The 15,139-nt window shown below is 38.9% G+C and overlaps 2 protein-coding genes across 3 annotated transcripts in view; both read left to right on the top strand.

The window, feature by feature from the left end:
• Positions 1-2,024: 2,024 nt before the first annotated feature.
• On the top strand, positions 2,025-14,343 carry LOC306903888 (nesprin-2-like; the record flags this gene model as incomplete). The annotated part of the gene is made up of 23 exons (XM_079473428.1): positions 2,025-2,293; positions 2,461-2,541; positions 4,585-4,646; positions 5,254-5,349; positions 5,514-5,591; positions 5,711-5,803; positions 5,904-6,100; positions 6,252-6,451; positions 6,541-6,638; positions 8,162-8,275; positions 8,521-8,658; positions 9,155-9,319; positions 9,564-9,676; positions 9,814-9,982; positions 10,062-10,158; positions 10,238-10,437; positions 10,937-11,101; positions 11,258-11,395; positions 11,585-11,686; positions 11,924-12,100; positions 12,328-12,486; positions 12,603-14,210; positions 14,317-14,343. The coding sequence occupies exons 1-23, from the start codon at positions 2,290-2,292 to the stop codon at positions 14,341-14,343; spliced, it is 4,281 nt and encodes a 1,426-aa protein (XP_079329554.1). The 5' UTR covers positions 2,025-2,289.
• Positions 14,344-14,590: 247 nt separating this feature from the next.
• The window catches only part of LOC306903664 (nesprin-2-like), a 77,408-nt gene continuing 76,859 nt past the window's right edge, over positions 14,591-15,139 (top strand). For both annotated transcript variants that reach the window (XM_079473015.1, XM_079473016.1), the window contains exon 1: positions 14,591-15,089. In XM_079473015.1, coding sequence (XP_079329141.1) covers positions 14,676-15,089 — 414 coding nt within the window. In that variant the 5' untranslated portion in view covers positions 14,591-14,675. The remainder of the gene's footprint in view (positions 15,090-15,139) is intronic.

Genomic DNA, 15,139 nt, shown 5'->3' on the forward strand with positions numbered 1-15,139 from the left:
GTATTTGCAACTATTTTGGGCCGGTGGAGCGCGCAACGCCCCTCTCGCGCTCATGGCATTCCGCGTGTCAAAGGTCACGCGGATTATTATGGACTGGGTGTTCTTGCACATCTCATAAAGATTCAGTTTTGTACATTTTACAGTAGACACACGAGAACACAATTTGTTGTAATGTGTGTTCCATGTTGACTTTTTAGGTGGTACTGTGTCATCAATCAGATTGATTGAATTGTATTGGTCCTCTGATACCCATAATTGAAATTAGTTCTGTATATTATTAAAATATGTTTATGCTTAATTTTATACTCTAAATTTAGTTAGTCAGTGTTTTTGTTCTTCTTAGCTCAGGCATAATGACAAAAATTCTTTGTCACGGTGTTGTTAAGGTGCTTGTCCTGTGGGACTCTCCGGCTCTGTGTTGTGCAAAGTGTTTCAGTTGCTGTGGTGGTCAGTCATTGTTTCTGTGTTTTCAATCAATGTTATGCTTTCATTACATTTTTATCCTTGGAAGTCCAGCTCAAGATAATCGGCACATATTATTTCCTTTCTATAGAGTGCATTAAACGCACTCATACATTGAATATTGTTTTATTATGATCTGATAAATGTTTTACTGTATTTAAATTGGTTTATTCACTTGAATTTGCTCTTTTGTATAATCCTACACCAATATCATATCCCTTCACATATTTCCTGTAAATAATGTTTACATTGGTAGTTCTGAGCCCCTGGATGGCACTGTTGTTCATTTATTGCTTTGTACTGGTGTATTTAATGACTTTAAAGGAGTGTTCATGTAAGTTTTTTATGACCTGTTCACTTTATCAGCAATATTATCTGTAAATATGTACCTGTGACATCCTTATATTTCCCCTCACAGACGCTGCAATGCTTCAGTTCACGTTCAGCTGACGTGTCTCTGTGGGAACCATGACATCAGAGAGGACATCTGGGGACTCGTCCCGCGAATCTGGCTCACGTCCACTGGACATCGATGATGTCCACATACTTCTGCAAGGTCAGACTACAGCTCTGATTGAGCATAATTAAAAAATATATTTTCTTTCGCATTTGGTTTGCTCATGATCTGTTTTGCTTTGACATTATGTGTCTATTTAAATGTGATTTTTATTGGAATTGGAATGGCACTATGAAATTCATTCATTTATTCAGCTTAATTTGACCTTTGTCCTTGAAAGAGCAAATTCAAGTCATTTATGAGGCATCCAAAACAGTAAAGCTTTTAAGCTTATTTTACCCTCTTTACTCTCACAAGTTATGTTTGCCCCAAAATGTAATTTTTTTATTGATATGTTTTTTTGTTCTTATGGAAAATGACAATTTAACGCCTAAATTATAGTTTTACACTTCTATTAAAGTTTGTTTTACATTTAATAATATGGTACAATGATTTCTGAGAACAGGCTGCAGGACTGAAAAATGATTTTGGGTTAACCAGTTGAACATGTCAGAGATGTATTAATTTACATTTAGTGCAACTTCCTGGTCCTGCAACAAAATCTTTATTTTGCTCTGGTGTAACTCTATATGTGTCAACACCATCACATGTGCGATGTAACTGCTGTCGTGTTAAATATTTATTTTGAACATCAACAAGTCTAGCATTTAATCAATGAAAGCTAAAATTTGGAACAGGACAGTCTGTTGACATGGTTATTACAAGTTGGGATATGGTAGGAAATTTCATTAGTACATGTACCTAATAATATCAATATTTATAGTAATACATCATATGAAGCAGTTAGTTTAAGGGGTAGAGAGTGATAATGTCATTCATCTCAAGATTTACTGCCTAAGTATTCTCTTGATTTTTTTTAATAAAAACTAATTTTGAAGTTGATATCAATATGCAATTATATATTTTTACATATGCATTACAGCCAAAGCCCTGAGGGCTCAGCAGTTCTGCAATATGAAACACATTATCAGCACCTGTGTGGACATGCTGTGTGTGGGCATAGGTAAAGGGTGGAGCTTGTCTAAAACCTGCCATACTGGCATTTGATTTTGAATTACCATAGGTAAAGATAACCCGGAACTTTGTGATGTGATCAGTATCTTCAATTCAGCACTGTAGATGTATTTTACACGAAAATGGTTTTAAAAGGAATATAAAGGGGATTTAAATCGGAATTTGTATCACTTCTGCACTTTATTACTTGGTTCAACTGCAAGATGAGGATGGTTGATGAAAAATTGCTACCATTGCACTTTTCTACATGCGAATAATACAGGGAATTCGGAACTAGTTAATCTGATGACTCCAGAATGGGTGAGTTTAATGTAACTTCTCTTAGTTAAATCCCTTAAAATAAGCTTTTCGTGGCAAAATGCACACTGGAAATTAAAGAGCATTGAGCATAATTTTAATTTCAACTCAATACTTTTATGCATCAACACTGCTGATGCTGCTTAATGACAAATAATGTCTTTTAAAAGCCACCAAAAAGAAGTTACCTTACAGTGTGGGAGTCGAACGCCCATCTGAAAGGTCTCAAAAGGAGACACACAGTTCACAAGGTGAGGTGCACATTCATTTGATCAAAATCTATTGCACATATTCGATTGCAGCTGAAAAGAAACATCGAGGTTATAGATCGTTTTGATCAACTAATGAAACATCACATAAAACTTACAAATCTTTGTTGTTTTCAGTATATTGACTATATTTAATTTAGTGGTGGAAGTACTGTATGTTTAAGTACAAAGGTTTAACTTCACAGGGTCATTTCATTACAATATGCTTGAATGTCCCTGAACACATTTTTTTAAAACTGTGTTACGAGTCGTCACTTTTGTTTCCCTCTGTCACTTTATGATTGTTTCTCCTCCTTCTGTTGTTCATTCAGAGGAGTTGTCTCTAAAGATTTAAAACTGCACCTCTCAGAAGATATTACACCGTACAAGATGTGCAACTTTGTTGAATGAAAACATTCCAGTTTGTTTTGTCATTATGTTTCTGCAGAGTTCATTTAAATAGGTCAGCAGTGAATGGGAGGGTTCGGCAAGAAACTTTTGTTGTTTTGAAATCTTTGAGGGCAAGGTGGTTTACACACCTTTATTATTCAGGCTGTTTGCATATCTGTGTTTTGTTTTCTGCACATGCATCGGTGTGTGTGTGTGTGTTTGTTTTCATTTTTAAGGAAAATTACTAGTGTTTTTTGTTCAATTTATGTCTGTCAAAGATACAAAATAAGATAAATAGGCCTACATGAAATTTGATTCCAGTTTCTAATATTAATGTTTGTTAAATAGTTAAAAAAAGAATATAGATATTTTTCCTCAGTTTTTTGTTACGAGTCACTGTTTTGGACTTCTAATGGGTAATCTTAGCAGTCCTAAATTTCAAACTTGATCTCCATCCTGTTTTCAGTGAAATCTAGAAATATTCAGTCTCATGGCTAGGCTTGCACATTGATATCATTTAGACTGTGAAATACTTAAAATATGAATCTTTCGTGTTTATTTTATGACTACAAGAAGATCAGTTTGTTACTGTTAAAGTCTCTTAAAACCGTGTCCATCAAACCATATTTATGGATCTTTTATCCAAAGCGACCTAAATTGTATTACTATACATTTTGCTTCTAAGTATGTGCAATCCCTGGGATTGAACCCATGTCCTTGCCTGTGCTAGCATCATGCTTTAAGGATATTCACACATAGTCTCTTCTTTCCGCTTGTGGGTCAGTTGGTCAACAGCAACACTTCTGAGACATTATCCTGATATAACTGAGCTCAGAGTCTTATTATTAGTTAGTGTGGCCATGTTTAGCAGCTTATGAAGGAAAGTTCTTTTAGTCACTGCAGGCTTGTGGTGAGAGTCAGTTGAAAGATCAGGTTTATCTTCCATGGGTTTGAAGCAATAATAGTGATCACACACTTTTCGATGATTAAGAAAGGAACGTTTTTAATTTTAAGAAAATCAGGTCAGAACGCAGGGGTAAGATACTCTGGAATGAGGCAAGACTCTTCTGCAGCTTTTGTGCTCGTCATATTTTGAGAAGTTTTAGAAAGAGGATAAAAGAGGATTGTAGGAATATGACGAATATGGATCTTCACACAGCTGATGACCTCAATGACTTTGTGGAACTTCATGATGGTAATGTCATGATGTCAATTGTGCTGCATTATACAAATATTTAGCAAACAACATAATACTACATATACAAATATGTACTACATGTGTGTATACTACATGTACAAAGATATCTTATGTGTATATGAATGAGTGAATTTGCTCTAAAATCATTTAATTATTTTAATAGAATTCCATGACTTTAACTTAATTTGGGGCATTGTGTAATTCCAATATAACAGGTCTTTTATTTTCAAGATGGAAAAACCGAGCCAGTGTGTCGTAACACCTTCCAAATATGTGGAAAATTACTGCACCCGTTTCATGCTTTTTCATGTATACCATCTAATTTTAGATCATGTGAATTGAAAAACAGCCCATAGCGATGTAATGCTGCAGATCTTGTATGTAATTGTATCAGGTGTACGTTTACTCCATGTGTGGTTGTTGGGTTTATGTTGTTCTCCTGTGTGTTTGGCCCTCAGTGGAACAGGAACAGATTCAGAAGAGAACATTCACCAACTGGATCAATGCCCAGCTGTCCAAGGTGAGGATTAAAGTTCAAGAACTCAAAAACCATAAGCTATGCGCACTGTATGTGACTGCTTAAAGTACAGTCTATGTAGCTGAATGCTGAATATAAAGTTTGCATTTAATAAATAACAAGTGAGTTTTTGTCATGTGAAACTGAATCACAGATAAATGAGACACACAGAGGCTTGCTATAGTCATTCCTAAAGGTTCACCAATAGCATTGAGGGGTGTGCAGGGGTAAATATAATTTTCTCGAACAGGGCCTGAGACAGAAAGACGGACAGCGACAGGCGTTGCCAAACACGCGCACACACACATACTCATGAACACTCATATTCACATATATACCCAGAACCACTGCTACTTAGATTATATCTCATTTTTATCTGTTAAAGCGAAAAAACGGAAATCTATTCAGAATCAATTTTGAGCATAGTGGGGATTAATATGTATCAGAAAATATAAAACAAATCTTCATTTGCAAGTACAGTATATTGTTCTTTCTTCAGATTTTAATGTGTTTGTAATGTGAGTGTACTGTAGACAATACTACTGTACATTGTGTACATTTATCTTGTTCTGATTGTTGTTCATATGTGATAATTCGCTCTGGTTCTCAGAGGACGCCTCCGGTCACATTGCTTGATCTTTTTAATGACCTCAGAGATGGATCCAGATTATTGGACCTGCTGGAGGTGATGAGTGGTCAGAGAATGGTGAGTGTTATCTTACTCATTGGTGGTTTAACAACAAGAGGGAGTATCTGAACATGGTGGCAGTTGCTGTATATATACATTTATATATATTTTTCTGATCATTGGACTAATTAAATATACATAAAATTGTGTACATTAAAGAATTGCATCAAATTTTGCTTCAGAGTCGAGAGAAAGGAAGGGGGACGTTTCAGCACAGAACAAACATCGAGAAAGCATTGGCATTTCTCAAAAGGAAATCGGTAAGATGCCACTGCAATGGGTTCACTGGAAAGGACTATTCTGTCTAGTTAAAAGAATGACACCGTTGGGGGAAGAGTTAATATAAACCTTCATGGTTTAAATACTGTATATTTTCTAGATAAAACTGGTAAACATCAATGTCTCAGACATCATGGATGGAAAGCCTTCCATCATTCTGGGTCTGGTGTGGACCATTATCATGCACTTTCATGTAAGTCAACCTCTGATCCCCAGAAACATAATAAATAATTACAATTCTATTATAAAATTGTTTGACTTTATTTTCCTGGTTGCTCTTCTACCTTGTTTAGATTGAGGAGCTAGCAAGCACATTGTCCTTTAGTTCTCGCCAGTCTTCTCTGGAGTCGTTGGTAAGTCTGGACTCTCGTTCGACCAGCAGCAGTGCCCGCAGCAGTCCAGTGCCCCCCCACGGTTCACCCCTGCACGCCCGTTTCCGTGTATCTGCCAAAAAGGCCTTGCTGCTGTGGGTGAGAGAGCAGTGCCACAGGTAAGGAACATAAATCAATCATATAGAATGTATTAGTGTGAATAGTGGCATTTCGTACTAGAAAATCTGAACTGTCTACGAGTAACCTATTTTCCTAAATGTATATAATTTGCCAATCCTACAATGTAATACATCATTCTGTCTCTCTCAGGGCTGGTTGTACTCTGAATGTGAAGGATTTTAAGGGAAGCTGGAGGAGCGGAGTGGTGTTTTTGGCGATACTTTCTGCTCTGAGGCCCAACTCAGTGGACCTGACTAGAGCCCGAACCAGAACCAACAGACAAAACCTGGAAGAGGCTTTTCTCATCGCTGAAAGAGAACTTCACATACCGAGGCTGTTAGATCCAGCCGGTGAGTGTGCATTGAACAGTGCTTTAGGGGTTTTTGTACTGTACCTATACGACATATAATTATGGAACAGTTATGTTTTTGTGTCGCAGATGTTGATGTTAGGGACCCAGATGAGAAATCTATCATGACTTACGTTGCTCAGTTTCTGCAGTACTCAAAAGACACTCCTGCTTCTGATGAGGAAATGGTAAGTCGTATATTCTGAACACAAATCTAGGCTCATCGCTAACTTCTGTTGTTCCTACAGTTACTTTACCCTTACTCTGGTCTTTGTTGACACATTCTTGTTTGTTTAGATTTTAATAAACAAACCAATAATTAAATTTCCATTGTTATGCCTCATTTGTAAGTCGCTTTGGATTTAAGCGTCTTTTAAAGGACTAAATGTAAATATAAAGAAATTATTTTGCCATTCAGTTATTTATTTATTACTGGCCTCCATACTTACAGGTTTTATTTGAATGCTCTTTGCATGCTCACTTATTTTTCACTTCTCTTGTGTGCTGAGTTTTTCTTTCCCTTTTCCGCTTTTGTGGTGGTTTAGTGTCACAGTCCTCAGCTGCGACTCTCTCCTGTCAATCTACCGTCTGACTTTACCCCATCCATAGGTGCATCACCGATAAGACAGGTAGCTTTGCTTTCTGGCTCATTCAAATAAACACATTTCTGTACTTGTACCTTCTCGTTCTGAATGATAATTTGGTGCGGTATTGGGTGTGTCAATGCATTTTCTCCCTCTTTGCCAGGATTAGCCATTAATGTCAATCAGTGCAATAAAATTGTTATTAAGGCTTGTCTGCACTGTTAAGGCTGTACGCTTAACTGTTTGCCGACATGTGGGTGAAAGTGATCTTCAATCAATCATTCATATTTATTAATATTTGCCAAAGTTCAAGAATGCCAGGGATGTCAACATAAATACAAGCTCTCCATCTATCTCTGTCTTTTAAGCCTACTTTGTAACAGACTCTGAAGCTGTTACTTTAAAATGAACTACAATAATACAATTGTTGGTCAGTTTAATACCTCAAAATATGGAATGTTGAAGTATGAGACGCTAACATAAAACTTTTAGATTGAGTTTCAATAGTCATCTCACATTTTTGACTTGTTTTCTAAATAGGTCCACCTGCTAATGCCCTGTCCCATCAAATCAGCTCCTATCCCATCAACTGAGCCAACTAAAGCAGCTGTCCCTGGGGTAAAATCATCAGCCCCATCAGCCCTTAAGCCACCCCCTCTTTGCATGTGCAAATGTGCTGATGGCGATACCCTATCCTTTTAATTGTGAATATAATCCCAGAAATTCCAGAGCTAATCCATTAAAACCAGACGTCATAGAGATAATCCATGAAACTAAAATGATTATCCTTTGAACGCAGGTGTTGTGTCTGTCTTATTAGATCTGTGTGACTCGTGGTATTTGGGAGGAGCTTTTTAATTACAGACATGCTGTAAACGTTTAATAACGTCCTCTAGAGGATACTAATGCTACATTACTAGCAAAACTAAACAACTCGGTTATTTAGTGTTTATAATGGACGATGTATAATGACTTGCGCACAGTTTTTAATATAATTCACATTAATCAATTACCGCAGCTTCTGATTGTTGTGTTGTTGTCCATTGAATGCTTTTAGAGCAATGACACCATAAACAATCGCATACGAACTGATTTCTTTGTACTTCTTTTTTTCTTTACCTGTCCAGACATCAGCCAATCAGAAGGCTCAGGAAGTCACTTGCTGGCTGGTTCAGGCCTATGAGGAGCTGATAGAGGGATGGGACTCCACTGAGGGGGAGACCTATGCTGAGAGATACCATGTAAGTTCTGAATGTCATAAAGGCCATTTTTTGGAGACAATGTGGGAATGTTCCATGTTCTGACCCTGAATTGTTTTTAATCACAGTAATTGCCATTTTGCCATTAGAGCAATATATATGTATTTTATTTGCACACACAAACCTTTAAATATCCATCTTTTCTACTTTATTAAACACATTTCATATTTGCACCGGTTTTACACTGTGCCAATGTTTGTGTTAACATTAATTTTCTATTGTTTTAGGTTTTCCATACCTTCATTGTGTCCTTTAATGAGCAGCGCCGGCCCGTGATGCCGTTACTTACAGCGATGAAGAGAACACCTCAGCTCAGCGCAGAGCAGAAAGCACTAAGACAGGCATGGGACACACTTGCAGAGAAGGTTAGCAGCCATTAATGCTTCAATAAGGAATGATTTCTGAATACAGTGTGTTATTTGACACATTTTTGTGGTCTTGACTTTTGAGCCAAAATGTTGAATGCTCCCTATTTTCTAAGTCACCTTGGATAAAAGCGTTTGTGAAAATTTTTAATTCTTTCATCATTTACTCACCAACAGTTCTTGGCCAACGTTGCCCCATAGTAGGAAAAATTACAATGGTAGTCAAAAGTGCCCCAGAACTGTTTAGTTTTTCCAAATATCTTTCTCTGTGTTAATCAGAACAAAGAAAGGTATACAGATTTGTAATAACTTGATGAACAACTAAATGAATACAAAATAAAGAAATTGGGGTGAACTGTTATTTCAAATGATTAGATGTAAATGAGTGCATAATATATATGAGTGGATGAACTGCTGCTTTGTTTATAAAGGGACATAGATGTTTATATGCATTCAAATGTAGTGCTCTGGTGTGTGCCGTATGTGCTCTGTATAGCTGCGCGAGTATAAAACAGAGCTGGACCTGAGTCTCCCATCGCCACTGGATTTTGTGGGCCGCTGGCTGTTACGCATTGAAGAGGTTTTAGCTGCTGAAGAGGACGACTCACTGGATCATGCCCGAGCTGCGGAAGAGGCTCGCGAAAAACTCGAACTGCTAAAGGTCTGTAGTAATTACTTTATGAATGCTATTATCAGTATTAATATCTTATTTCAGTCATTTGACAGATGGTAATTTAATAAATTTTATTTTGTGAGATTACCTTACTTACCTTACTCTTGAATAACTGGAAAATATTATGAATATTTTAATTAAATAATAGGAACAGGCTTTCTCAAGAAATAAAACATAAATGAATAAAACACATTACAATACAGTATAAATATATGCTTGTCTGTGTCTGCAGGTTTGTTTGGAAGAAATGCCCCACCATAGCAAGAGGTTTAACATGTTTCAGAACACAGATGAATTTGGAGAGACTCTGGTTCCAAGAGATAAAATGGAAGAGATGAAGAGAAGGTTTGTTTGATCATACAAAAGTCCTGGGAATATAACAACCAAGGATTTTGTTTCTATTACATCTATTATTGTATTGCAGTGCATATGAACTGTATCAACGTTTATTGTATTAACTTTTAAGTGTGTCCACTTTCCAGGTTTACCAGTGTTCGTGTAACAGCTAAATATCACAGCATTAAGCTAGAATACCAAGAGAGAAGACATGCGGTGTTTGACCTGCTAAATCAACTCAATATTAAATTGCGTTCTTGGAAAAGAGCCTACATTTCCCAGGAGTCTGTTCGTGTGCTGATGCAGGACTGGAACGTGAGTGAGAATTTGATTGCTCTTAAAAAAACCACCTAAATAAATTGTCAAACTTCAATTATCATTGATTCTCTTTTAGGAAACTGTGAACAACCAGGAGCTAGCCTCTATGCTGGATGGAGCCTTTCATAGACTCAAACAAATCGCTAGCAAATATACCAGCAAGGCTGCTTTGGGTAATACATATAGGTGCTTCAAATGTGGAATTCTGTTGCTTTGTTGAGCAAACAAGTAATCATTGATTTGCTTATGAAGCTGAAGACTCCACTCAGGTCAATCGTCAGGTGGCTGAATTAGAAAGAGATGTGGCAGCGACTCTGGAGGGGGTACGCATGGTGAAGGGAACTATGGCACGTGTGATGGGTGTGTGGGACACATACAGTGACACGTTCACATCACTCCACGCGTGGCTGGAGCAGGGGCCACTCGGACAGCGACATGGACAGAGAACAGAGGTGAACAGACTCTCATACTGTATGCATTATGAAGAAAGAAGAAAAATAAGTTATCTTGGGTTTGTTTGATACAGTACATGCACTTGACAAAACGTAAATGTATTTAAAGTTATAGTTCACCCAAGACGAAAATTCAGTCTTCATTTCATCACCTTTTTTTTGTCTTCTCAAACCTGTATGTTTTATTGTAGAACCCAAAAGAATATTGCAAAACAATCGCAGTACCCATTGACTCCTATTGTATAGTCGCAGAGCCAATGCAAGTGAATGGGTACCAAGATCCTTCAAAATATCTTCTTTTGTTCTTATGAGATAAGAAAGACATACAGGTTTAAAATGACAAGAGGGTGAGTAAATGATGACAACAATTTGGGTGAACTATCCCTTTAATGTTGAGTTTAGGGTTACTTGTGTTATATCAAAAGTATTATTAAAGTATGTTTTTCTTTTCGTTTACTGTTTTTTGGAACGCAAATGTGACCTCTCATTGCTTGTCTAGGTGACATCATCGATGATGTCAGAGTGGAGTTCTCGCCACTCTCATTTGAATGAGGTTGGCAACTACCTGATTGAGGTCACAGACCCGCAGACTAGCCGTGCAATTTCCGATGAAATTTGCAAGATAAATCTGCTCTGGGCCGACTTTGCCAAAAGAGCACAGTTTGTGAGTCACCCAATGTTTTCAAAGAAAAAATATAACAAAAATTTTATTAAATATTTCAAACATGTAGTCATTTCACATGTAGATAATTTGCGTTTGTCAGATTGCTTTAGACAGACAGTAAGACAGTAAGTATACTTAGTAAGTTGTATGTTCCAGGCATCAACCGAGGAGCACAACTTTGGCCCGTCTAGTCCTCAGACTGTTCAGTCCCTGATAAGAGAAGCCAACCAGTTACTGAAAGAACCTGTGGAGGTGGTTTCTGCCACACTACGAACTTACACAAAGAGACTGCAGGTATAAACACACTTTCAATCAGTAATGACACACATTGCTTCATATTGTCTGCCCTGCCTTTTTCATTAGTTGCTCTTTAAAATTATTTTGCTTTATTTTGGTTGCTAATGTGAGACTAATGAAAAGTTTTGTTCAGTTTAGTTTAGGAATTTCAGAGAACAGTTTAGCTTCATTTTTTTCTTTTTTTAGCTTATGATGAAGAAAATAAAGGATGTGGATCTTGAGGCCCTCTCTCCATCTCTAGAATGCTCTCGTGAGACCCTGAGCAAACTTCAGCAGGCCATTCCTGAGGTAAACAAACACCCCTGTGAAATGACGGGTCATTATTACGATAACATTTTCCCAGCATGTACTATGTCTTTAATATATTGTATATATTAAAATCCATTCTGGTATTTTGCAGGTTAGTGTTTCTTGTATATTAATCCTCCTATCTACAGTTAACTAGTCTCTGATTCCTGTTTTCATAAACTGTACTCTATATGTAGCTATATATTTATGTGTTTATTTGTGTAATGTTATATTCAGGTGTTGCAGACACTCTGTGAGGCTGAACAGGTGTGTGACGAGTTGCGTCTGAGTGTAAGTGGGTTGGACAGTCGTCTGGCTGAACTCTTACACTGGGAAACCGAAGCCAGAGAGTTTTACCAGGTCCTAAAGGAAGAAACTCACAGGAGAAAGAGGGTTCAGGACCCCAGAGTTCGAGTGAGTATATGCTTTTTAGTGCTCTTAAACTGGTGGTTTGTGAAGGATGCCAAGTGGGCTTCATGCTTGTTGGTTGATTAAATAAAACAATTCTAATTCTGAAACAAGCAATACAGTAATGAATACATTTGTATGTATTAAAGTGAAGATATTTGTACAAATTATTTGTTTTTAAAACTCTCTTTACAAGCTAATTTCCGTTTTCCCCACGTTCTCTTTTCCTGTAGCTGTTGATTTCAAAGGGACTACAATTAGAGGGTCAGGCGGTTATGGAGGAACAGGATCTGCAGGTGATGGTGATGACGAGTCAGAAGAGTTCCCCACTGCAGTATCTCATTGCATCCAACATGCAGGACAGGGTCCGCGCATCTGTCGAAAAGTCGCAGGTCTGTACACATATAAAATAAAATGCTAACAGCTTTTCCCACAAGTAAAATCCTAATTTAAAGTCATATGAGTGGCCTATTAGTAATTATAGTTAAATGCTGCTAAATCTCAACAGGAAGCAATAGGAATGTTGAGCTCATTGGGGGCTTGCAGAGATAGAAGTCCTGCTAGAGACCAGCCACCTGCTAAGATCTTTGTCCAGCCTCAGGAGGCTCAAGAAGCACCCCAATCTCAAAAGGCCCAAACAGTCAGCTCAAGTCAGCATTCACCCTCAGGAGCTCAAGGCAAATCATACCCCCAGCCTGCAGTCAAGGCTAAAGTCCCAGCATCCTCTCAAGCTCCCCTGGAGGTACCTTCCCAGGCTGTTGACCGCAAGTCGGAACCATCTAGTGATCCTGTGCCCATGATTGTTGTACAAGAATATGACGAAGAAAGAACAAATCCACAAGTACACCCCTATGAGCAATGGGAACACTCCCATTCCCAATTCACTGAAATTAAGTCACAGGCAAGAATAGAAATCCACACAAAGCCTCAAGAGGAAAGCCAACAAACTTTACCACAGCCTGTGACTCAACAGTTAGACAAGAATAACCAGTTGCAGGTGGAAGCTCCAGTTGCTGTCAGTCAGCCACAACAGAAACTACAACAAGCAGCATCACAAGCTCAAAATCAACAACAATCAGCAGCAATGCCACAGTTGAAAACTCAACAACAGGAGAACATTCAGATTGCATCAACTCTACAAGAACAGCAGCTACAAGTTCAGGTACTAACACCAGCCCAGCCACAGCCTCAGGGTCCACCTCAGTTACAAAAAGAGAGTGCAATCCAACATCATTCTCTACATCAACAGCAGATGAAAACAAGGAAGTTATTGGCCCGGAACAGACCTTGGCTTCAGCAGAAGAGTCATTTGGAAAGTGCTACCCAAAATCCAGCTCAAGTGGTGGCATCTCACGTAGAGTCAGAGTACAAAGGTCAAATAAGTTTTCAAGCACCACTGCAGACAGATGCCATCAGTGCACAGAGTGAGGCAAAGCAAGTAACGCAGCCACAACAAGTTACACAACATCAACCACCTCAAACAACTTCAGCACCCTTAGTTACTTCAAAACAACCACAACAGCCAATAACAATTCATCAAGTATTGACCCAACAACATGAAACCTCTAATTTAACTCAAGCTCAAGTAATAACACAAAAAGAACAAGCCATTGCACATACTCAGGAACAAATTAAAGCCCAAACACAGAGTGTAATACCAAAACCTCAAAAGTTGATTCAAAAGCAGATACAACATCAGTCCATAGCTCCCATGCAGCCACATGGTCCAGTTATGGCCCAGTGGCAACCACAACAGACTGTGGCTCAAACACCTTCAGTTCCCCAACCACAACGATTTCCAGTATCTCAAGCAATGCCCCAAATGACTTCCAGATCAGCAGTCCAACAGCCCCTAACATCTGTTCAACCACAAGTAATGATGCAGAGGCTACAATCACCTCAGACTGGAGTTCAAACTCAATCCCTGCAACCCTCACAGTACCCTCAGTCTGTGATTCCTCCTCAACCCCAAAGGACATCCCTCATACAACCCAGAATCATCTCTCTGCCTCAACCTCCGATGCCTGTCCAGCCTGTTCAAACTATAGGTCAAACCCAGCTCAAATCACAGGGCAGTGCACCATATGTGGCTCAACCACAAGAGCAACCTCAGTGGGTTCCCATTACCCAAACTTACCCACAAGTCCAAGGACCAATTTCTATCACTTCCCAAATGCACCCTCATTTCCAAATGTATCCCCAATCTCAAATTGTCCATCCAGCTCAACATCCGCAATGGCCTCAAATAAGACCAGACATAGTAACCCAGACCTACTCCACTCTCCAACCCCCAGGTCAGTCACAAGCCCAACCTCAAATACCAAGTTATACTAAAACTCAGCCTCAGCAGTGGCCCTCTCCTGGACTTGAACCCCATCTTTATGGACAGATAAATCCCCCAGGTCCAGTTCAGCAAATGTTTCCTCCACAGCACTGGAGGCCTGTCGGTCCAGTTTACACTATAGCTGAGACTCAAAGTCTTCAGTACTCCCAAAATCAAGCTCTACAGAGACCACAGAGCCCTCAACAACAGTGGGGTTCAGTCCGGTCCGAACACAAGCCCCAGGTCTCTGCCCAGACTATGTTCCAAGGTGTTCCTCACACATTAGCTCAATGGAACCATCCACCTGCACAAGCTCCCACAAGACCTCAAAGTCCACAGCAGTCTCAGCAAACTCAACTGGGTCCACCTAAGACAGAAACCCCATCTCAAATTCACATCCATAGCCAATCAGCGCAGTTTCAGCCCCAAGTCCCAACAAAGCTCCAGTTATCAGCACAGGAACCATCTCAACAGCACTCAGCTTCTCGAGTTAAGCAGCCAACACTTGCCCAGGCTCCTCCTCAGGCATACACTGAAGCTTATATGAAAGCACAGGCCCTTGTTAGGAATAGATTCGAAGAAGCCAAGCACTGTCTTCAGGAGCACATTATTGAAGGTATCAGCATATTCAAGGACAAACAAATGACACGTGAACAGGCCTCAGTTAAAGAGGTTTGTACATTTTAGACAACATTGTTTGCAGGGCAAGAAAGCCCAATAAT

This window comes from Barbatula barbatula (genome assembly GCF_947034865.1).
Source record: "Barbatula barbatula genome assembly, chromosome: 14".
NCBI lineage: Eukaryota > Metazoa > Chordata > Actinopteri > Cypriniformes > Nemacheilidae > Barbatula > Barbatula barbatula.